General features: G+C 42.0%; 1 protein-coding gene and 1 long non-coding RNA gene across 3 annotated transcripts; one reads left to right on the top strand and one right to left on the bottom strand.

Annotated features, from left to right (window-relative positions):
* The first annotated feature begins 5,548 nt into the window (after nucleotides 1-5,548).
* Nucleotides 5,549-6,549, top strand: LOC135557227 (uncharacterized). 2 transcript variants are annotated; one of them, XR_010458196.1, is made up of 3 exons: nucleotides 5,549-5,693; nucleotides 5,863-5,955; nucleotides 6,225-6,549. It is a non-coding gene; the product is annotated as an uncharacterized LOC135557227 (long non-coding RNA). The 2 variants fall into 2 exon arrangements; XR_010458197.1 differs by having other exon boundaries at nucleotides 6,273-6,549.
* A 12,232-nt stretch (nucleotides 6,550-18,781) lies between these two features.
* LOC135557824 (small ribosomal subunit protein uS14-like) lies at nucleotides 18,782-19,817 on the bottom strand. The gene is made up of 3 exons (XM_064991462.1): nucleotides 19,706-19,817; nucleotides 19,108-19,207; nucleotides 18,782-18,873 (listed from the first exon to the last, which is right to left on the bottom strand). The coding sequence occupies exons 1-3, from the start codon at nucleotides 19,765-19,767 to the stop codon at nucleotides 18,865-18,867; spliced, it is 171 nt and encodes a 56-aa protein (XP_064847534.1). The 5' UTR covers nucleotides 19,768-19,817; the 3' UTR covers nucleotides 18,782-18,864.
* Between the last annotated feature and the right edge of the window lie 3,105 nt (nucleotides 19,818-22,922).

A 22,922-nucleotide genomic window follows, 5' to 3' on the forward strand; every position in this document is an offset into this window, starting at 1 on the left:
TTTAAATTCAAAATCTCAAACCACATTTAAATCTCAAACCACATAACATTAACCTCATGCGCAGAGTGACTGTAGATGTCAGCGTTGAGGTGTGAGACATCTGACTTGCTCTCGTTTCAAAGAAATGGACAGTATCTCGGGCTCTGTCTGTACTGTTTCCATTTCTTTGAAACGAGAGCAAGTCAGATGTCTCACACCTCAAAGCTGACATCTACAGTCACACTGCTCATGAGTTTAATCTGGCTGTTTCTATTTCATAGCAGGTTAATGGGATCAAATTTGGGTTCTGGATTCCCAGGCACACCCTTGCTCCAGCTGCCTCTTTCCATGCAACTCTGGCATTAGGAGGGTTGTGGGTGAATCTATTGCTATACTGTCTGCACTCTGTACACAAACACATACAGTACATACAAACACACCCTGCCACCATCCCTCTACCAGTAGCCTTGCTGTTACAACAGACATATGTCTGTTCCCACCAACAATGATCAGATCATTCTAACAGACAGTCAGAGTGGTTGCCTGGAGACCAGCGGCAGTACAATGGTAAAGAGCACAGCATGCTCCTGAGAAAGGTCAGGGGTTGTGTAGGTGCTAGTGACTTCACTTGTCCTCTCCTGTGGAAATGGAAGGAGCTGATTGTGAGTGACATGGCAGGGCCAGTTGGAGTGACTCTTCCAGACTCAGAGATAGACATTGTGGTATAAGCATGTTCAGCTGGATTTGAGTACCTACTCCTCACATCTCCTGACATTTCCACCTGCGACATTTTGAGATATTTCTATCTTTCTGTATCTCTCTCTCTCTCTGAAAAATACTCTCTCGTGTGATTTGAACTGCCTTCTCTCCCGGGTGTCTGTTCTTAGAATCAAACCCTATTCCTGTTTTTATCATATTTACTTTGTCAAGTGAAACAGAGAAGTGGAGTGATTCCTGTTTGTTGTAGCGACACACACTGGTCCACAGAGCCAACCCCAGATGTTCTTGCTACTGATGAAGACCTGATGCACCCCACCTCTCATCTAACTTGGGTGGAAAATGACACAGAGAAGAGGAAACTTTGCAGACAAGGAGACAGGCAGGCAGACATGCAGGCAGACAGACAGACAGACAGACAGACAGACAGACAGACAGACAGACAGACCTGAGGAGTCAACATGACAGAGGCTGATAGACCCTGACAGAGATAGATAAGCAGTCTCCTGGAGTATGGCACACGCTAGCTAGTTTACTGTCCAGGCCTCTGTGGTGCGTTATCACTCAAAATCCTGCCACCATGCCAACCTGTTCCCTACAGTGTCCACCCCATCCTGTCTACCCACCCAGGCTACTTCCTGCCAATCTCTTATTCCACATTTTAAGGCTGGCTTGGTGCAATAGGTGAACTGGTGAGACAGAAAGAGGTGATAGAGAGATGACAGTCATTGGGCTCAAACTTTACTCTTTTTTATCGCTGGTTTGACCATGTCCTGGTTTTTAATGCACGATTACAGATCTGGCCTAAGGCATGAGTATCGCTCCAATGCATTAATATGCATCAAAAAGAAAGGAGGACCAAGGCACTATTCATATCATTCATTAAAATGCCTTTATTTGTATGGCATGTTCAATGGAAACAAAGTTAATAAACTCCAATAATATGCATGTCTCACAAGTCCCTACTTTATGCATGCCATTCCCCAAGGATCTTTGACCAGACACCTACTTACCGTGATACAGCGTTTCCATGTCTCCCATTCACCATGACCAAAACGGATGTCTTCATTCAAATCTATAACAGCTCTTAATTCGCCCGGTGCGGTGCTCATCCCATCATCGATCACTCTTCTCTTTAAAAATGGTTATAATTTCCATTGACCTCTCTCTATTGATCTGTCATTCTGTTTGTACATTGCACCAATCAATGGGAACCTGCCTCTTATCTGATCTCTATCTATTACTCCCATCACCACCCCCTCCTCACACAAACACACCACACACACACTCCAGTCCTCCACTCCTTTAAAGGGATACTTCGGGATTTTGGCAATGAGGCCCTTTATCGCCTTCGCCAAGAGTCAGATGAACATGTGGATACCATTGTATGTCTCTGTGTCCATTATGAAGGAAGTTAGATGTAGTTTTGCGAGCCAATGCTAACTAGTGTTAGCGCAATGACTGGGGAAGTAATGTAAATAAGGTCCTTATTGACAAATCCAAGGTAATCCTTTAAATATGTGGACGCTGCATCATGGCGCTGTACCCTGATGGCGCCGGAGGGTAGGGCTGCCGTCTTATCGGCTCTCAACCAATCATGCTATTTTGTTTGTTTTTTCAGGTTGTTTGTTCATAATGTTGCTGCTACCGTCTCTTATGACCGAAAATAGCTTCTGGACATTAGAACTGGGATTACTCACCTCAAACTGGACGAGGAGTTCTACTTCAATGACTCGGACGCGGGGATATACTACGGACACCTGACCAGGCCCAGAACCCTGTGCTTCGCTGGAAAAGGAAATGTAGGTTTCACGGAAAGAGATCAGGATGCATTGAAAGGATCAGGCAACGAGTGGCTAATCTGCCCTTGCCTTCCGTTCTGCTATCTGGAAAATAAATTGGACGAACTGAAAGCATGTATATCCTACCAACGGGACATTAAAACTGTAATATCTTATGTTTCACCGAGTCGTGGATGAAAGACGAGATTAAGAACATACAGCTGGTGGGTTATACACTCTATCGGCAAGATAGAACAGCAGCCTCTGGTAAGACATGGGGCGGGGGCCTATGCATATTTGTAAACAATAGCCGGCGCACAATATCTAAGAAAGTTTCAGGGTTTTGCTCGCCTGAGGTAGAGTACCTCATGATAAGCTGTAGACCACACTATCTACCTAGAAAGTTTTCATCTGTATTTTCGTAGCTGCCTACATACCACCACAGACCGAGGCTGGCACTAAAACCGCACTGTATTCCACCATAAGCAAACAGGAAAACGCTCATCCAAAGGTGGCGCTCCTAGTGGCCGGGGAAATTAATGAAGGGAAACTTAAGTAAGTTTTACCTAATTTCTATCAGCATGTTAAATCTGCAACCAGAGGGAAAACATTCTAGACAACCTTTACTCCACACACAGAGACGTGTACAAAGCTCTCTCTCTCCCTCCACTTGGCAAATCTGACCATAACTCTATCCTCCTGATTCCTGCTTTCAAGCAAATATTAAAGCAGGAAGCACCAGTGACTCGGTCTATATAAAAAAGTGTTCAGATGAAGCAGATGCTAAACTACAGGACTGTTTTGCTAGCACAGATAGGAATATGTTAAGGTTCTTCGATGGCATTTAAGAGCACACCACATCAGTCACTGGCTTTAACAATAAGTGCATCGATGACGTCGTCCCCCACAGTACATACCCCAACCAGAAGCCATGGATTACAGGCAACATTTGCACTGAGCTAAAGGGTAGAGCTGCCGCTGTCAAGGAGCGGGACTCTAACCCGGACGCTTATAAGAAATCCCGCTATGCCCTCTGAACAACTATCAAACAGGCAAAGCGTCAATACAGGACTAAGATTGAATCGTACCTCACTGGCTCCGACGCTCGTCGGATGTGGCAGTGCTTGCAAACTATTAAAGACTACAAAGGGAAGCACAGCCGAGAGCTGCCCAGTGACATGAGCCTACCAGACAAGCTAAATAACTTCTATGCTCGCTTCGAGGCAAATAACACTGAAACATGCATGAGAGCACCAGCTGTTGCGGACGACTGTGTGATCACGCTCTCAGCAACCAATGTGACTAAGACCTTTAAACAGGTCAACATTCACAAGGCCGCTGGGCCAGACGGATTACCAGGACGTGTACTCCGAGCATTCGCTGACCAACTGGCAAGTGTCTTTACTGACATTTTCAACCTCTCCCTGTCTGAGTCTGTAATACCAACGTGTTTCAAGCAGACCACCATTGTCCCTGTGCCCAAGAACACTAAGGTAACCTGCCTAAATGAGTACCGACCCGTAGCACTTACGTCTGTAGCCATGAAATGCTTAAAAGGCTGGTCATGACTCACATCAACACCATTATCCCAGAAGCCCTGGACCCAATCCAATTTGCATACCGCACCAACAGAAACACCGATGATACAATCTCTATTACACTCCACTCTGCCCTTTCTCACCTGGACAAAAGTAACACCTATGTGAGAATGCTATTCATTGACAACAGTTCAGCGTTCAACACCATAGTGCCCTCAAAGCTCATCAATAAGCTAAGGACCCTGGAACTATAAACCTCCCTCTGCAACTGGATCCTGGACTTCCTGACGGGGCGCCCCCAGGTGGTAAGGTTAGGTAACAACACATCCGCCATGCTGATCCTCAAAACAGGGGCCCCTCCTGTACTCCGGGTTCACTTATGACTGCACGGCCAGGCACGACTCCAACACCATCATTAAGTTTGCTGATGACACAACAGTGGTAGGCCTGATCACCGACAATGATGAGACAGCCTATAGGGAGGAGGTCAGAGACCTGACCGTGTAGTGCAAAAGTTCTTAATTTTTTAGGGATTTTCATAAAACTGCATTGTTGGTTAAGAGTTTGAAAGTAAGCATTTCACTGTAAGGTCTACCTACACCTGTTGTATTCAGCGCATGTGACAAATAAAATTTGATTTGATAACTGGTATGATAACTGATAACTGGTTTACTGGTATTGGAGCCTCCAGCAGGTCAACACACTGAAATCAATCATGACAGAGAGAGGAGAGAGGGTCTTTCTCTCTCTGTATCAGGGAGAGATGCAAAGATCTGATAGGCAGAGGTGGAGGTGGATGTCAGAGGCACAGCAAATCTACTGGGAGCCTCACATATCACAACACCACCACAAGAACAACTACCTAGCCAGGGTCTCTCTGACTGCTCTGCTGCAATGTGTCTTAATCTCACACCTGTCTGTCGACGCTGCAGGCATGAATCTCTTTGCTTACCCCACAGGGGCGGGTGGCGACTAGCTATGTAAGAGAGCTTCAAATGATTCCTCATAGGTATTAAAATGCATAGGCTATCTAGCTATGGCAAGACATGAAAAAACACATGAAGAAAATGACCAACTTACATAACCATAGCAATTCAATGGCTGTCGTTTTTACAAGAGGCTCGTGTCAGTCCCCATTGAAATAACAACACTGGAATAGATCTCTTCAGTGAGGCAAAGCTATTTCAGAAATGCAGCTTAAGAAGCTCTTGATCCAGATGTCCTTGAGTTTGGGCTCCTGCTTCATAAAACATCCTCCACCAACAAGCAGCGACAGGTCACCATGGTGGGGCATCGTGAGTGTGTGCAAGAGGGAAGGCATTTCCATGGTGATCGGCGGCTGGCTGACCTGCATTTCAAATACAAACGGTGAGTGGTGGTGAGTAACCACGCAAGTCACCAAATTATTCAGCCATAGGTCAAGGGTAAAGTGAGTGACTCATACACTATTCATCTTTAAATCTCATCTCTATTTTTTTATTTTTTTTATTTCACCTTTATTTAACCAGGTAGGCTAGTTGAGAACAAGTTCTCATTTGCAACTGCGACCTGGCCAAGATAAAGCTTAGCAGTGTGAACAGACAACACAGAGTTACACATGGAGTAAACAATTAACAAGTCAATAACACAGTACAAAAAAGGGGAGTCTATATACATTGTGTGCAAAAGGCATGAGGAGGTAGGCGAATAATTACAATTTTGCAGATTAGCACTGGAGTGATAAATGAGACTCTAGACTCTAGACAGGCGTTCGGATGTGATATTCACAGGTTCTGACCGAGAGAAACAGGAAGGAGAACGCTTCTGAAAGTGACATGTGTTCAAAGTGTCGTCCCACTGTTTTTCAGCATGCGTCTATTCTGATATAATCTACATTTCCTGAGAAAGGATCCTGGCCTCTTCTTCCCTGGAATCACAAAGCTGTCACTGCAGTCTTCCATGTGAGTATTCTAAAAAGGGTAGAATCTCTGAATCCTTTGCAGTTATAGTGGCAGTGGTAGTCGTAATAGTTGTGGATACATTAATGGTAGTAGAAATAATAGTGGTGGCAGTAGTAGGAGTAATTGTCACTGAGGTCACTGGTTGAAGCACCACTCTGATTGTAGAGAGAAAGTACTGCTCGTGTCCCTTGTGTTTTAATATCCTTCTATTCTCCATACAGCATCTATGAGTCAGCCCTAAACTAATTTCCCCCTCTTCAAAATTGAAGGTTGAAATTTAGACAAGAGAACAACGCCTCCTTATGCCTTTCCCTCAGGAATAATCTCCGGACTCTCAATGGCAGAGATGTTGTCACGGAAACCAGTCTGGCAGCCACTTTAGAACCGTCAACATGCATGACAGCTAATTTTCTACCCTGAATTTTTTTACTTTTAAATTAATTAAATAGCCATTGATTCTCAAAGAATATGACATAAATGTCTAACAAGCTTAGTTGAACTGTCTTACTCATCAGAACCCCAACTATATGCTTGCTTTAGCCAATTGTTTGTAAACCAAATAATTGTAAACAATGTATAGCTTCAAAACATGATTAAAACTATGATTTTGATCTCTTGTATAGTCAGTCCTTGCATCCATAGCTCCATCTATGAATTTGAGAGTTGTTACATTTCTCCAGCCCCATCACTCAGCTCTTTAGCAAAAAAAATTTTGGGGTGGCATTTTTGTGTTGTTTGAATCCCGGATGCCCCTTTAATAGAACTGCTAGCATTGACACGTGAATGGAGAAAATGAAGGCCATAAATGTCCGCTGACAGTCACAGACATATCACTATATACCGCAGACAGAGGGAAATATTCAACACTGTAAATGTGTGGGCGGCAGAAACCTTGAATGTCCATCATGTCTAACGCGATGTTTCCAGTAATTCAGCCATAGCAATTATCATGTGAATCAAAGCTGGGCCATTACAGTCCACAGGTTTAATGTAAAAACTTACATGTTAACCATGTTCAATCTTTAATGTCACAGAGGTTCAAAAGGTTAAGATCAAAAACAATGTCAGGAGAATTTCACAAGAGGAAAATCGAATTCCCACTATATGGTTATTGGCGGGTATAGTCCTCTATTATGTAAGACAGCTCTGGTAGTAGACCTAACGATAGCTAATAGTCAGGTTACAATGCATATATTCAAAAATATTCGAGAGGGATTCACTGACAAGGAGGTATATATGTGGCTACAGGTTAGTCTCATGTGGAACATGACATTTAGCTGAACACGTAGGACATCGACATGCTTCACACACATCATCTGGCCAGAAGCAGAAACAGCTCTAGCTGGATGACGGCTGTGGCCAATCCATTAAGGTATATGGTATGATTATTCATCCATGGCCAGGAACACAGAAATAAATGAGAGAGAGAGAGAGAGAGAGAGAGAGAGAGAGAGAGAGAGAGAGAGAGAGAGAGAGAGAGCTGGCAGAGTACCACATGCTCCCAGGCAGCCTAGGGACAATGATCAGACTGAGAGGGGACTGTGTGCTGTGACACCATTCCTGTGCATATTGTTAAATGTCACTTCTTGATCTATTCCATTTACGAGTAGCCTGGTAGCGTTGGAACAGTAACAGAAAGGTTGCCGGTTTGAATCCCAGAGCCGTCTTGGTGAAAAGGCTATCATTGTGCCATTGAGCAAGGCACTTAACCCTAATTGATCCTGTAAGTCGCTCTGGATAAGACGTCTACTAAAATGTCATTTTGCTGGGTGTGAGGGTTTAAGAGTGAGGTTATGTAGCACATTCAGAGAACAAGTCTCTCTCCCTTTTCATCTAACCAGCGAACTCCTGTAGAGAAATTCTCAATAGCAAATACCCCTGACCCCTTTCTACATCAAACTGAAGAATGTATGACCAGGTTTATAAACTCAGCAAAAAAAGAAACACCCTCTCACTATCAACTGTGTTTATTTTCAGAAAACTCAACATGTGTAAATATTTGTATGAACACAACAAGATTCAACAACTGAGACATAAACTGAACAAGTTCCACAGAAATGGAATAATGTGTCCCTGAACAAAGGGAGGGGGGGGGGTCAAAATCAAAAGTAACAGTCAGTATCTTGTGTGGCCACCAGCTGCATTAAGTACTCCAGTGCATCTCCTCCTCATGGACTGCACCAGATGTGCCAGTTCTTGCTGTGAGATGTAACCCCACTCTTCCACCAAGGCACCTGCAAGTTCCCAGACATTTCTGGGGGGAATGGCCCACAGCCCTCACCCTCCGATCCAACAGGTCCCAGACGTGCTCAATGGGGTTCAGATCCAGGCTCTTCACTGGCCATGGCAGAACACCAACATTCCTGTCTTGCAGTCTAATTCATTAGTCCTCTGTCTGTTCTTGACTACTCTAATTCATTAGTCCTCTCTGTGTCCTCTCCTATGCTTAGTCTAATTCATTAGTCCTCTCTGTCTCTTCTTGACTACTCTAATTAATTCATCCTCTCTGTGTCCTCCCCTATGCTTAGTCTAATTCATTAGTCCTCTCTATCTCTTCTTGACTACTCTAATTCATTAGTCCTCTCTCTGTCCTCTCCTATGCTTAGTCTAATTCATTAGTCCTCTCTGTGTCTCTTCTTGTGCTTTGTCTAATTCATTATTAACCACAGCTTATGCTGCTTTGACTATACATTCTCTCACACACACCTGCTCTTTCCATGACATAGACTGACCAGCTGAATCCAGGTTAAAGCTATGATCGCTTGTTGATGTCACTTATTAAATCCACTTCAATCAGTGTAGAAGAACGGAAGTTTTTCACACTCTACAGTTTCCTGTGTGTACCAAGAATGGTCCACCACCCAAAGGACATCCAGTCAACTTGACCCAACTGTGGAAAGCATTGGAGTCAACATGGGCCAGCATCCCTGTGGAACGCTTTCGTCATCTTGTAGAGTCCATTCCCCGACAAATTGAGGCTGTTCTGAGGGAAAAGGGGGGGGGGGCAACTGAATATAAGGAAGGTGTTCATAAGGTCTGGTATACTCAGTGTATATGCATGCACACACACACACAGGCGTGCACACGTACTTCACAGTGGAATCAGATAAGACACGCACCTTACACAGATCAGTGATAGATACATTACATCATTACATCATGTCCACCCTTTGACTCATCCCGTCCTCGTTGTTTGGTTTTTGCTGCCCCCTTCCCCCCCAATTTGCCCCCTTCCCTGCGGTCTCACCCATCTGCTCCCTCTCTGTGCGGCAGTTCACATGGCGTGCAGCATTCAATTAGCTATGCCCAAGATGGCAGCCTTATAAAGGCTGACTCTTATCAGTCGGCATTTGCATGTATTTCTTAACAATGGGAAGAGAGCCTCTCCCCAAGGAGCTGGGCAGGCCCCCCATCGAGTCACTCTTTGAATGTTCCAAGCCTATTGTCTTGAATTGTTGGGTTTCAGCTGTGGTGCACCACTGCCCCCTCGTTGTATTGCATGCAGCATTTGAATGAGAAATCAAATCAAATCAAATGTTGTTTGTCACATGCGCCGAATAAAACACCTTACAGTGAAATCCTTTACACCTTACAGTGAAATCCCTTACACCTTATAGTGAAATCCCTTACACCTTACAGTGAAATCCCTTACACCTTACAGTGAAATCCCTTACACCTTACAGTGAAATCCCTTACACCAAACCAATAATGGAGTTAAAAAATAACAACAAATACAAAATACCTAAAAAAAATATAAGAATAAGAAATAAAAGTAAAAAATAATTAAAGAGCAGTAAAATAACAAAAGCGAGGCTATATAAACAGGGGGTACCGGTACAGAGTCAATGTGCGGGGGCACCGGTTAGTCAAGGTAATTGAGGTAATGTGTACATGTATGTAGAGTTATTAAAGTGATTATGCATAATAATGACAGAGTAGCAGCAGTATAAAAGGCAGGGGGGAGCAAAGCAAATAGTCTGGGTAGTCATTTGATTAGATGTTCAAGAGTCTCATGGCTTGGGGGTAGTAGCTGTATTTAGAAGCCTCTTGGACTGAGAATTGGCACTCCAGTACCGCTTGCTGTGCAGTAGCAGATAGAACAGTCTATGACTAGGGTGGTTGGAGTCTTTTCATTTTAATTTTTTTAATTTTACCTTTATTTAACCAGGCAAGTCAGTTAAGAACAAATTCTTATTTTCAATGACGGCTTGGGAACAGTGGGTTAACTGCCTGTTCAGGGGCAGAACGACAGATTTGTACCTTGTCAGCTCGGGGGTTTGAACTCACAACCTTTCGGTTACGAGTCCAACGCTCTAACCACTAGGCTACCTTGCCGCCTTTGACAATCTTTAGGGACTTCCTCTGACACTGCCTGGTATAGAGGTCCTGGATGGCAGGAAGCTTGGCCCCAGTGATGTACTGGGCCGTATGCACCACCCCCTGTAGTGTCTTACGGTCAGAGGCTGAGCAGTTGCCACACCAGGCCGTTGATACAACCAGGATGCTCTTGATGGTGCAGCTGTCGAACCTTTTGAGGATCTGAGGACCATTGCCAAATCTTTTCAGTCTCCTAAGGGGGAATAGATTTTGTCGTGCCCTTTTCACAACTGTCTTGGCGTGCTTGGACCATGTTAGTTTGTTGGTGATGTGGACACCAATGAACTTGAAGCTCTCAACCTGCTCCACTACAGCCCCATCGATGAGAATGGGGACGTGCTTGGTCCTACTTTTCCTGTTGTCCACAATCATCTCCTTTGTCTTGATCATGTTAAGGGACAGGTTGTTGTCCTGGCACCACACAGCCAGGTCTCTGACCTCCTCTATACCAGCTGTCTCGTCGTTGTCGGTGATCAGGCTATGACACTGTTGTGTCATCTAAAACTTAATGATGGTGTTGGAGTCATGCCTGGCCGTGCAGTCATGAGTGAACACAGAGTACAGGAGGGGACTGAACACGCACCCCTGAGGTGCCCCCATGTTGAGGATCAGCATGGCGGGTGTGTTGTTACCTACTCTTACCACCTGGGGGCGGCCCATCAGGAAGTCCAGGATCCAGTTGCAGAGGGAGATGTTTTTATTCCCAGGGTTCTTAGATTAGTGATGAGCTTTGTGGGCACTATGGTGTTGAGCTGAATGGGCACTATGGTGCTGAGCTGAATTCAATGAATAGCATTCTCACATATTTGTTCCTTTTGTCCAGGTGGGAAAGGGCAGCGTCCTGTATTGACACTTTGCCTTTTTGATGGTTCGTCGGAGGGCATAGCGGGATTTCATATAAGCATCCGGGTTAGAGTCCAGCTCCTTGAAAGCGGCACCTCTACCCTTTAGCTCAGTGTGGATGTTGCCTGTAATCCATGGCATCTGGTTGGGGTATGTACGTAGAGTAACTTTGGGGACAACTTCATTGATGCACTTATTGATGATGCCACTGACTGATGTGGTGTACTCCTCAATGACAGTCTGTGCTAGCAAAACAGTCCTGTAGCTTAGCATCTGCTTCATCTGACCACTTTCTCATAGACCGAGTCACTGGTGCTTCCTGCTTTTATTTTTGCTTGTAAGCAGGAATCAGAAGGACAGAATTATGGTCAGATTTACCAAATGGAGGGCAAGTGAGAGCTTTGTAAGTGTCTCTGTGTGTGGAGTGAAGATGGTCTAGTTTTTTCCCCCACTGGTTGCACATTTAACATATAATGGATGGCAGTGGGGGTTTACTCACTCGTCTACCAATTCACAGAAGGCAGCCCGACCTCCGCCCCCTTTTTCTCTGTCTTCTCTTCACGCACATGACGGGCCTGTTCCCGGGAAAGCATTATAACCTTCACGTCAGACTCGTCAGACTTGTTAAAGGAAAAAGCTTCTACCAGTTCGTGGTGAGTAATCGTTGTTCTGATGTCCAGAAGTTATTTTCGGTCATAAGAGAAGGTAGCAGCAACATTATGCACAAAATAAGTTTAAAAAACAACGCAAAAAAACAACAAATTTTATAACAGTATGTAGTAATTTGTGGATGTCCGACATCCATTTCGATTGATATGTTACGAATTGCAATTCATACAATATGTTACGAATTACAATTCGTACAATATGTTACAAATTTACAACAAGTACAATATGTTACAAATTCCAATTTGTTGTGGCTGATGTTAGCTAGGTGGCTAAGTGGCTAACATTAGCTTGCTCTAGGGGTTAAGGATTAAGGTTAGGGTTAAGGTAAGGAGTTGGGTTAAAGGGTTAAGGTTAGTGTTAGGGGAAGGGTTAGCCAAAAGGAATTAAGGTTATGGTTAGGGATAGGGTTAGCTAACATGCCATGTCATTTCAAAGTAGCTAAAAAGTAGTAAGTAGAAGCAAAGTTGCTAAAAAGCTAAAATTGTACATGATGTTATATGCCCAACCAACCACCCTCCTTTTTGTTGTTGCCTTCGGTAACCTTCTATCTTATGTGCCCACACCAAACGTAACATCTCATGCTAATTTGAGTGTTCTGGATTTACAGTGCATTCGGAAAGTATTCAGACCCCTTCCCATTTTCCACATTTTGTTACCTTACAGCCTAATTCTAAAATGGATTAAGTTACAATTACTTCCTCATGAATCTACACACAATACCCCACAATGATAATGCGAAACAGGTTTTTTGATGTTTTTGTAAATGTATTAAAAAATAATAAAAACACAAAAACCTTATTATATACGTATTCAGAACCTTTGCTATGAGACTCATAATTGCGCTCAAGTGCATCCGGTTTCTATTAATCATCCTTGAGACGTTTTAACAACTTGATTGGAGTCCACCTGTGGTAAATTCAATTGACTGGAAATTATTTGGAAAGGCCTATATAAGGTCCCAAAAATTAAGCCATGCGGTCAAAGGAATTGTCCATAGAGCTTTGAGACAGGATTATGTCGAGGCACAGATCCTTAAAAGGGTACTAAAACATTTCTGCAGTATTGAAGGTCCCCAAGAACACAGTGGCCTCCATCATTCTTAAATGGAAGAAGTTTGGAACCACCAAGACTCTTCCTAGAGCGGGCCACTCAGCCAAACTCAGCAATCAGAGGAGAAGGTCCTTGGTCAGGGAGATGACCAAGAACCTGATGGTCACTCTGACAGAGCTCCAGAATTCCTCTGTGGAGATGGAATAACCTTCCAGAAGGACAACCATCTCTGCAGAACTCCACCAATCAGGCCTTTATGGTAGAATGGCCAGGTGGAAGCCACTTCTCAGTAAAAGGCACATGACAGCCTGCTTGGAGTTTGCCAAAAGACACCTAAAGGACTCTCAGACCATGAGAAACAAGATTCTCTGGTCTGATGAAACCAGGTTGAACTCTTTGGCCTGAATGACAAGTGTCATGTCTGGAGGAAACCTGGCACCATCCCTACAGTGAAGCACGGTGGTGGCAGCATCATGCTGTGGGGAAGTTTTTCAGAGGCAGGGACTGGGAGAATTGAGGGAAAGATGAATGGAGCAAAGTACAGAGTAACCTGCTCTAGAGCACTCAGAACCTCCGACTGGGGCTAAGGTTCACCTTCCAACCGGACAATGACCATAAGCACACAGCCAAGACAATGCAGGAGTGGCTTCAGGACAAGTCTCTGAATGTCCTTGTGTGGCACAGCCAGAGCCCGGACTTGAACCCGACCGAACATCTCTGGAGAGACCTGAAAATAGCTGTGCAGCGACGCTCCCCAACCAACCTGACAGAGATTGAGACGATCTGCAGAGAAGAATGGGACAACTCCCAAAATACCACTGTGGCAAGCTTGTAGTGTCCTACTCAAGAAGACTCGAGGCTGCAATCTGCCAACTGTGCTTCAACAAAGTACTGAGTAAAGGGGCTGAATACTTTTAATGAAATGTGATATTTCACTTTTTATTTATATATATATATATATATATATATATATATATATATATATATATATATATATATATATATATATATATATATATATATATATATATATATATATATATATATATATATATATATATATATATATATATACATTTGCCAAAATATAAAACAAACTATTTTTGCTTTGTCATTATGGGGCATTGTGTGTAGATTGGTGAGGGGTCTGAAAACTTTCCAAATGCAATATACATTAACTATGTTACATCTAGTCTATGAGACCAGGCTGAAAATAATCATGGTTGCAGCAGGAAAGGCAGAACTGACTGTATATTTGAACGGACAAAGCCATCGAGCACATGCCACCATTCATTCCTATGTGAAGAGTCACTATCGCATTGAAGCCAAACTAAGTCGGTTAAGATGGCGTCTCATGGAGACATAACATGCACAGTTTAAGCTACTCCAGGAAGTGACAGTTTTACCACTTCGCATTGAGTAACTCAGCATTGCAAGTGCTGAGTTACTCAATTTGTTGAATTATAAGCAATTATTGGTATCATTTATTCCACTTTTTTTACACAGAGATTAATCACAAAGATTGCCATTTTGCCATTAATTATAATGGAGGATCCTATTTTCTGTTAACAATACCTGCAATACCGTGGTCGGCCTTGAACTCCTGTGGCTTCAATGAGAAGGGCAGTCGTTCTCCCCCGAGACAGCAGGAGTAGCACACACTGTCCTGAAAGTAGCATATTTCAAGAAGGATAGAGTCACAGTGGTAGAGTAACACTATGGATGATTTACTGAGTTAGATCATAAATTGGGATGATCAACAAGAACAGCAATAGATTCACTGAATAGACAGACTGTGCCAGTGAGAGGTATCTTGAGATGGAATATGTCTACACACAGTAAACACGCTGCATTGCCCGTTGATTGAGTCTATGGTGGAATGAGAAATTAGCCTTAGTGTGAGACATTTCCCTTGGGATCTCTCATTGGGGAATAAAATGGCTTGACGGAGCCCCTCAAGCAACTGGAATACTGTCCTCTCGAGTCTAGACTAGAGGCACTCCAAATAGAACTAAATGGAAGACTTCATTCGACAGGCAGACACGGTAAAGCACAGATTAATATGTAATAAGAAATATCATACGCAAGTGAAGTGGCCACTACTAATGTAATGTAACTTGAGTATTGACTGTATTCTGATTTTCTTTACCTGTAGATCTGCACTTTTAACCAACATTTAACCACTTTTAACCAACATGAAATAATCACTCTTTTGACTAGTTGATGGTTTTTAATTTGTACTCTTTTTCTATTAGCCCTGGCATTTATTCAGATGGAAACCTAATATTGGGGAGACTGTGACAGACTGACAGTCAGGGAGCTAAGGAAAAGCATAAATAAGAACTGCGATCAGTGATTAGTTCTCACAGAGCTTTAGAACAAAAAATAATAATAATTACGGAATAGGTTTATATATATATATACATATATATATAAACACATGTATATGTATGTATATATATGTGTATACATATATGTGTATATATTGGGTTACTACATGATTCCATATGTGCTATTTAATAGTTTTGATGCCATCATTATTATTCTACAATGTAGAAAATAGTTTAAAAAATAAAGAAAAACTCTGGAATGAGTAGCTGTGTCCAAACCTTTGACTTGTACTGCAGATATAGATATGTGTGTGTTCCGTTCACATAACATAATTGAAAAGTATGCATTAATGTGTCTGGAATAGAATACTTGTCAAAAACTACTGTACACTTTAAATAAATTTGTTTTTATGCTTCCAAAATAGAGTACAAAAATTGCATTGATCAATTAGCATGCATAATTCTGCAAAAAAACATCCTCCGCATACAACGTAAAACACCAAATAATACATGTATATAGGACAATACCCGCTAATTATCAAAATCCAGAAAGGAGACGTTAAATTTTACAACCACCTGAAAGGAGGCGATTCCCAAACCTTCCATAACATTCCATCACCTACAGAGCTTAACCTAGAGAAGAGTAAGCTGGCCCTGGCGCTCTGTTCAGAAACACAAACAACCCAACAGAGCCCTAGGACGTTAACCAAATTATGACAAAACAGAAATATAATTACTTGAAACACTGGAAAGAACCAAAAACAGAGAGTACTGTGTACTCTAACAGAGAGTACATGGTAGCGGAATACCTGACCACTGCAACTGACCCAAAATTAAGGAAACTTTTGACTATGTAGAGATGCCATAGGCAGACCTGGCTCTCAAGAGAAGACAGGCTATGTGCACACACTGCCCACAAAATGAGGTGGAAACAGCTGCACTTCTTAACCTTAAGGCAAATTTATGACCATATTAGACATATTTCCCTCAGATTACAAAGACCCCAAACTAATTTGAAAACAAATCGAATTTTGATAAACTCCTAAATCTATTAGGTGAAATACCAGTGTGCCATAACAGCAGCAAGAGTTGTGACCTGTTGCCACAAGAAAAGAGCAACCAGTGAAGAACAAACACCATTGTAAATACAACCCATATTTCAGCCTGGTCTCATAGACTAGACATAAGATAGCAAATGTAAACCAAAATAATCGAATGAGTATACGTTATGTTTGGTATGGTTACATTAAACAGATGGTTACTTCAGGCAAAAACTAAAGTAGGGTTGTTGGTAGGGGTGGACGTATAACACAAACATCTAGCAACCCAAAGGTTGAGAGTTCAAATCTCATTAAGGACAACTTTTCAACTACTTACCATATTAGCTAACACATCTCCTAAACTTAACCACTAGCTTAACTAAGGTTAGCCAGCTAGCTAACTTTAGAAACCTAGCTAGAATTAGTAAAATATCATATTCCAAATTGTATGTTTTGCAAATTCATAACATAGTATGAATTGTAATTTGGAACAGATCATAATAAATGGGTGACAGACATCCACAATTTAATACATACCATATGCAAGGTAACATACTAAATGGAGTGCCTCAGATTTACATACAAAATAATAAGAAATGCTCTGAGACCAGGTTGCATATTGATCTTTATTTTCCCTTTTGTACTTCAACTATTTGCACAATTACAACACTGTACATAGCCATAATATCATTTGAAATGTCACTATTACTTTGAAACTTTTGAGTGTTATGTTTACTGTTCATTTCATGTTTATTTCACTCTTGTTAATAATATGTTTCCCATGCCAATAAGGTCCTTTGAACTGAGAGGGGGCCCCTGAGCACCTCCACAACAATACATTGTTAGGATACATTTAAAAATAGTGTCTGTGCCATCTAGTGGCAAAAGAAAAATCACCAACACAGACTGATTTGTAGACATCGACGAGTACGCTGAACAAAAATATAAACACATTATGTAAAGTGTTGGTCCCATGTTTCATGAGCCGAAACACATTTTCCATAGGCAAAAAAAGCTTGATTGCACAAATTTGATTACATCCGTTAATGAGAATTCCTCCTTTGCTAAGATAATCCATCCACCTGAAACATATTGCATCACAAAGCTGATTAAACAGCATGATCATTACACAGGTGCACCTTGCACTGGGGACAATAAAAGGCCACTTAAAATGTGCAGTCACAACACAATGCCACAAGTTTTGAAGAAGCTTGCAATTGACGTGCTGACTGCAGGAATGTTCACCAAAGCTGTTGCCAGAGAATTGAATGTTCCTGCCTCTACAATAAACTGCGTCCAATGAGTACTTACATTTATAATAACGCCATTTTGTCAGGGAAAACTCAGTCTGATTGGGTGGGTCTATAGCCTAGTCGTGTGAGATTCATAGATTCAGGGTTAATTTATTTCAATGGACTGATGTCCTTATGTGAACTCAGTGAAATGTTAGAAATTGTAGCGTTCACATTCTTGTTCAGTATAGGCCTGTCTCAGATACCTCAAATATTACATTAGAAGTGACTGTACATTTTAAGAGGCAGTATTATAAACATGTCAAATGCAAAGGTGATCAGATGAGTTAATTTCACCACATCTTGTTACACCTAGTCTTCAAAAAAACCTAGTTACTTTGAATCTCATTGTTTATCACAAACTACAGAGACGTCTGTGCCCACCTGGTTGGAAAGAAACCTTCCCACGTCCCAATTCTTTCTTCAGTGTGCACTTGCTCATTCCCTTTTATAGCAAACTTCAGGGGATAGGACACAATTCAATGTGAGTGAGCATCATGCATGTAATTTGCTACTGATCTGGATCAATTGCAAATTGAAAGGATTGTCTGCACTAACAGTGCTCTTCCTAAACCAGGATTGGCTGAAGCATGTTAAAAATTGGTAAAGTATGCCTCGTTTACACAGGAAGATAAATTCTCCTTTAATTGGTATTTTGATCAGATCAGAAAAAAGATGTGCAATTGCTGAATACCAATTAGTTGGGGGTGGGGTCAAAATTGGGCTGCCTGTGTTAACAGCCATGGACCTTTACATAAGAAATCAAATGAGTTATTTATACCTCAAGTAATGGTACAGTGATTACTTGCAGCATCCCTCAATGTTATCCAGAAAGAGGTTCAAAGCTCTACCACAATACCAACAACGAATCACTAAAATTTCCAACAAAACATTGAATTAGTTTCAACCTTGGAAACTCACAGGTGGCAAAAAATTACACTATAGATTGTACATGACAAGTGAATAGGCCACACTTATAAGTAAACACATGTGACGTAATTCAACCAGTTTATCCTGAGTCACCAGCTAACTCACTAGAAGGCTGAGTGTCAGCGGGTTTAGTTTTTCCCTTTCCAATAAGACCTAGACAACCAGGTGAGGTCCTTACTAATTAGTGACCGTAATTCAATCAAATACAAGGGTGGAGTGAAAACCTGCAGACACTATGATATCAGTGGAACGAGTTAAGACAATGCAGACCAACAAAAAAAACAAGACAACTATGTTGGACTAAAACATTTATTTGGAATAATGCAACATCCCATGTTGGTTTCGCATCCAGTGGGGAACCTTCAGCATCCAATGCAGTTAGTCCAGCTGTGTACATAAAGCATCAGGGTTAATATAATACAGAATAAGAAGGAATCAATTTGTCAAGAATTGTAATTGTGGAAAACCATGAACATTGTAGCCTCAACCCTGTATAATACATCGTCCAGATGAAGAATGCGTTTCACCCCTTATATTAGCGTATGCCATCGGTAATGTCAACTAATAGCCAACGGTGACTAAGTTACATTTGCAAGAGTACAGAGCAAACCAAATACTTGCCTTGACAAAGCCGATGTCATTAGCGTACTGCCTGAAGCACTGGCGGCACATGTTGAGCCCGTATTTACGGATCAGACCGTGTCTGTTCGAGCATACCCGGCTGAAAAACAAATGCACGTATTAGAGAGAAACACGGCGAAGATGATTTAATAAAAATGTCCAGCAAGTTCAAGCGCATTCAAATGTACCCAGATAGCTGGTTAGCCGACATCAATTTTCCACATAGCCATTGTTAGCTTCAAGGCAATTTAACAAGATCCTGTACTGTAGCTACTAAGTAGTAGCTAATTATTTAGGCCGCAAAGTTGTAGCAATGGATAAAGTGGCAACGTTCAGATTGAGTGGTATATTGATGGCTGGAAATACATGTTTATTAGAAACATATTACTAGAAATTGCAAACTGCTGAGTTTAACATGCGAGAACAATGTGAGGGCCGGGGGTTAATCTACACCAGCCGCCATATTAGGTCGAGCGAAGACTCCATGTGGTTCGAAATGTACACTCAAAATTTGGGTCCGTGAAAAACTTCCGAACTCTGAAATGTACTCGAAACTGAATAATAACAAATACTAAACAATATTTTAAACAAGACTGACCAGGATCGGGATCCCTGACCGAATTTTCTTGGGTGACTCCAGTAGAGGCTCTGATGTCCCATCTTGTCTCGTTCGAGTAGAATGTCGAAAAGGAAGGAAGACGGATGCGCATGCGTAAATAAAACCATTCTTCTGGGCTTCTTCCGCCCGCAAAGCATAGTGGGAAACATCGCGTTGCGTGAAATTCTTGTAGTACACCACTAGAAGACGCCACCAACATGCAGTAGCAACACATCAATCGCTCCATCTGGACCATTGTGCGGCTGCGGACTCACATAGATTCTGAAGGTACAGGTTTTCAGTTCCACCCCCCCCCCCCCCCATATCAGGATAGTTATTTAGTTGAAGAGCTCAACAAACAATTTGCACAAGCAGAAATCATTCATTCAAAACGAGACATGCAATGTATGAAATATTAGATACCCATAACTAGTCTGCCCATCTTTCTCCATTTCAAATCAAATGTATTTGTCACATACACATGGTTAGCAGATGTTAATGCCAGTGTAGCGAAATGCTCTCAAATGGACCTTATACCCAAGTGGCCCCAATGATCTGGTTTTGATGCAGGGTCCTGGTGCAATCATACATTAAATAACATGCATGAAAAAAATTCCTTAAATATGATATGAACAATATTAACATTCTTAATTTTTAAAAAAAATCAATCGCTTTGGCACATTTTTACGATGTATACTGAACAAAAATATAAACGCAACATGCAACAATTTCAATGATAGTACTGAGTTACAGTTCATATAAGGATTGCAGTTCATGCTGCGGATTTTTAAAAATGTTTTTTTTACCTTTATTTAACTAGGCAAGTCTGTTTAGAACAAATTCTTATTTTCAATGACGGCCTAGGAACAGTGGGTTAACTGCCTGTTCAGGGGCAGAACGAAAAGATGTGTACCTTGTCAGCTCAGGGATTTGATCTTGCAACCTTCCGGTAACTAGTCCAATGCTCTAACCACTAGGCTACCCTGCCACCCCTGGACAGGAGTACATTCCTGCTGTGAACAGCCTGTACCATTGCATCCTAAAGATGCTCTATTGGATTGAGGTCTGGGGACTGCACAGGCCACTCAAGTAAACTTAACTCTCTGTCATGTTCAAGGAAATGTTTTCCACTCCTCAACTCTCCAGTGTTGGTGATCGCATGCCCACTGGAGCTGCTTCTTGTTGTCTTTAGCCAATAGGAGTGGAAACCGGTGTGGTCGTCTGCTGCAATTTGCCCATCTGTGACAAGGATCAACGAGTTGTGTGTTCCGAGATGCCGTTCTGCACACCACTATTGTACTGCACCATTATTTGTCTGTTTGTGGCCACCAAATTCTTGCCTTTCTCCTTCGACCTCTCTCATCAACAAGCTGTTTTCGCCCACAGGACTGCCGCTGACTGGATGTTTTTTGTTTGTCGCACTATTCTCTGTAAACGATGGCGACACTGTCGTGAGTGAAAATTCCAAGAGGGCGGCCGTTTCTGAGATACTGGATCCGGCGTACCTGGCACCAACGATCATACCATGCAAAAAGTCACTTAGGTCACTTGTTTTGCACATTCTGATGTTCAAACGAACAGTAACTGAATGCCTTGATGCCTGCCTGCGTGCTTTATATAGCAAGCCACGGCCACGTGACTCACTGTCTGTAAGAGCGATCTATTTTTGTGAACGGGATGGTGTACCTGATAAACTGATTGGTGAGTGTATAACCCAGTCATTTCAGCAGTGTATTGTACACTACACAATTCAGTGGGTTTAGAGGCTAGTCAAAGACCACTCACTTCCTCTGTCCCTGACACACTCAATCCTCTTCATTTCGCTTCCCACCCAGACAAATCCACGGACGACACAATCACCATTGCATTCCACACTGCACTCTAAGCTCACGGCCCTGGGAGTGAACTCCTCCCTATGCAACTGGGTCCTGGACTTCCTGACGGACCACCCCCATGACTACGTGGCCTCACATAGTCCCAACTTCATCGTTAAGTTTGCTGAGGACACGACAGTAACAGGCCTGATTACCAACAACGACGAGGAAGTAGGAACTCTGACGGTGTAGTGCCAGGTAAACAACCTCACCCTCAACATCAGAAAAAGAAAGGAGCTGATTGTCGACTTCCGGAGGAACCAGGCTGAGCACGACCCCATTCTTTTCAAGTTCCTCGGAGTACACATCTCCAAGGAGATAAAATGGTCAAACCACATGGACACCGTGGTGAATAAGTAATGACAGCGACTCTTCAACCTCAGGATGCTGAAGAAATTCAGCTTGTCCCCGAGGGCCCTCGCAGTGTTCTACAGGAGCACCATCGAGAGCATTCTGCCGAGCTACATCACAGCCTGGTACTCCAATGCCGCAGACCGTAATGTGCTACAGAGGGTGGTATGCTCAACTGTAACACTGGCCGATAGCTTCTACCCCAAGACCATCAACCTGCTGAATAGCCACCAATAGTCAGGTACCTGCTCCCCGTCCCCAACCTGCCCCACCCCAAACTTCCTGGTTCAGTAGTTAGTTATCTGGTTTGAGCAATTTGATTAAGTGATATAGTTAATTGTATTGTTTACAAATGACAAGAAAATTATATCAAAAGTAAAGTGAATATTGCATTTGAAAAGCAGATAATTAGATTGAATATGTATCCAAATTGAGTGAGTTGGTGTTATCAACAATTGATAATGTGCTCAGAGTTTTGAAACATGAGCCATTTTTGATGAACTGTATAGATTTTTGTGCTTAGAGTTGTGAAAATGTACCACTTACTTGTGAAAATTGCACCAAAGTGATTGAAAAAAAAGCTAATTATACCAATAGTATGTGAATCAATAGCAAAGTACATAATAAAATCAGCAAGATTGAATTTGTTTCATACTGCAATTAGTATTTAATAAGAAAAACAAATACAACAGAACATACGGTGTACAACAACTACCAACACAGAAGTGTTTCAGTAAAAATTGTTTGGATACTTTCCCACTTTGAAATGTAAAGTAATGCCAATTGGACCATCATTTATTTTTCATGATTTCTTGAATATTAAACAATAATGGCCTGAATGGCCTAGTAGTGATACTCGTTTTGCCTCTCTTTTGTATAGAATATAATCAAGAATAATGTAATATACCGACAATAATATCGAACTGTTTTAGATTATTATCATAGTGGCCTATATCATTTTTTTGGTAAGAAAACAGATCAGAAGAAGCCTT

The sequence above is a fragment of the Oncorhynchus masou genome, chromosome 16 (assembly GCF_036934945.1).
Source record: "Oncorhynchus masou masou isolate Uvic2021 chromosome 16, UVic_Omas_1.1, whole genome shotgun sequence".
Classification (NCBI taxonomy): domain Eukaryota; kingdom Metazoa; phylum Chordata; class Actinopteri; order Salmoniformes; family Salmonidae; genus Oncorhynchus; species Oncorhynchus masou.

Bases quoted from the DNA above. Each gene is read 5' to 3' on its own strand.
- LOC135557824 (XM_064991462.1), bottom strand. From the start codon at position 19,767: ATGGGACATCAGAGCCTCTACTGGAGTCACCCAAGAAAATTCGGTCAG. The intron at 19,208-19,705 runs GTCAGTCTTGTT...TTTGTTTTTCAG, and splicing joins GGTCAGGGATCCCGATCCTG to CCGGGTATGCTCGAACAGAC.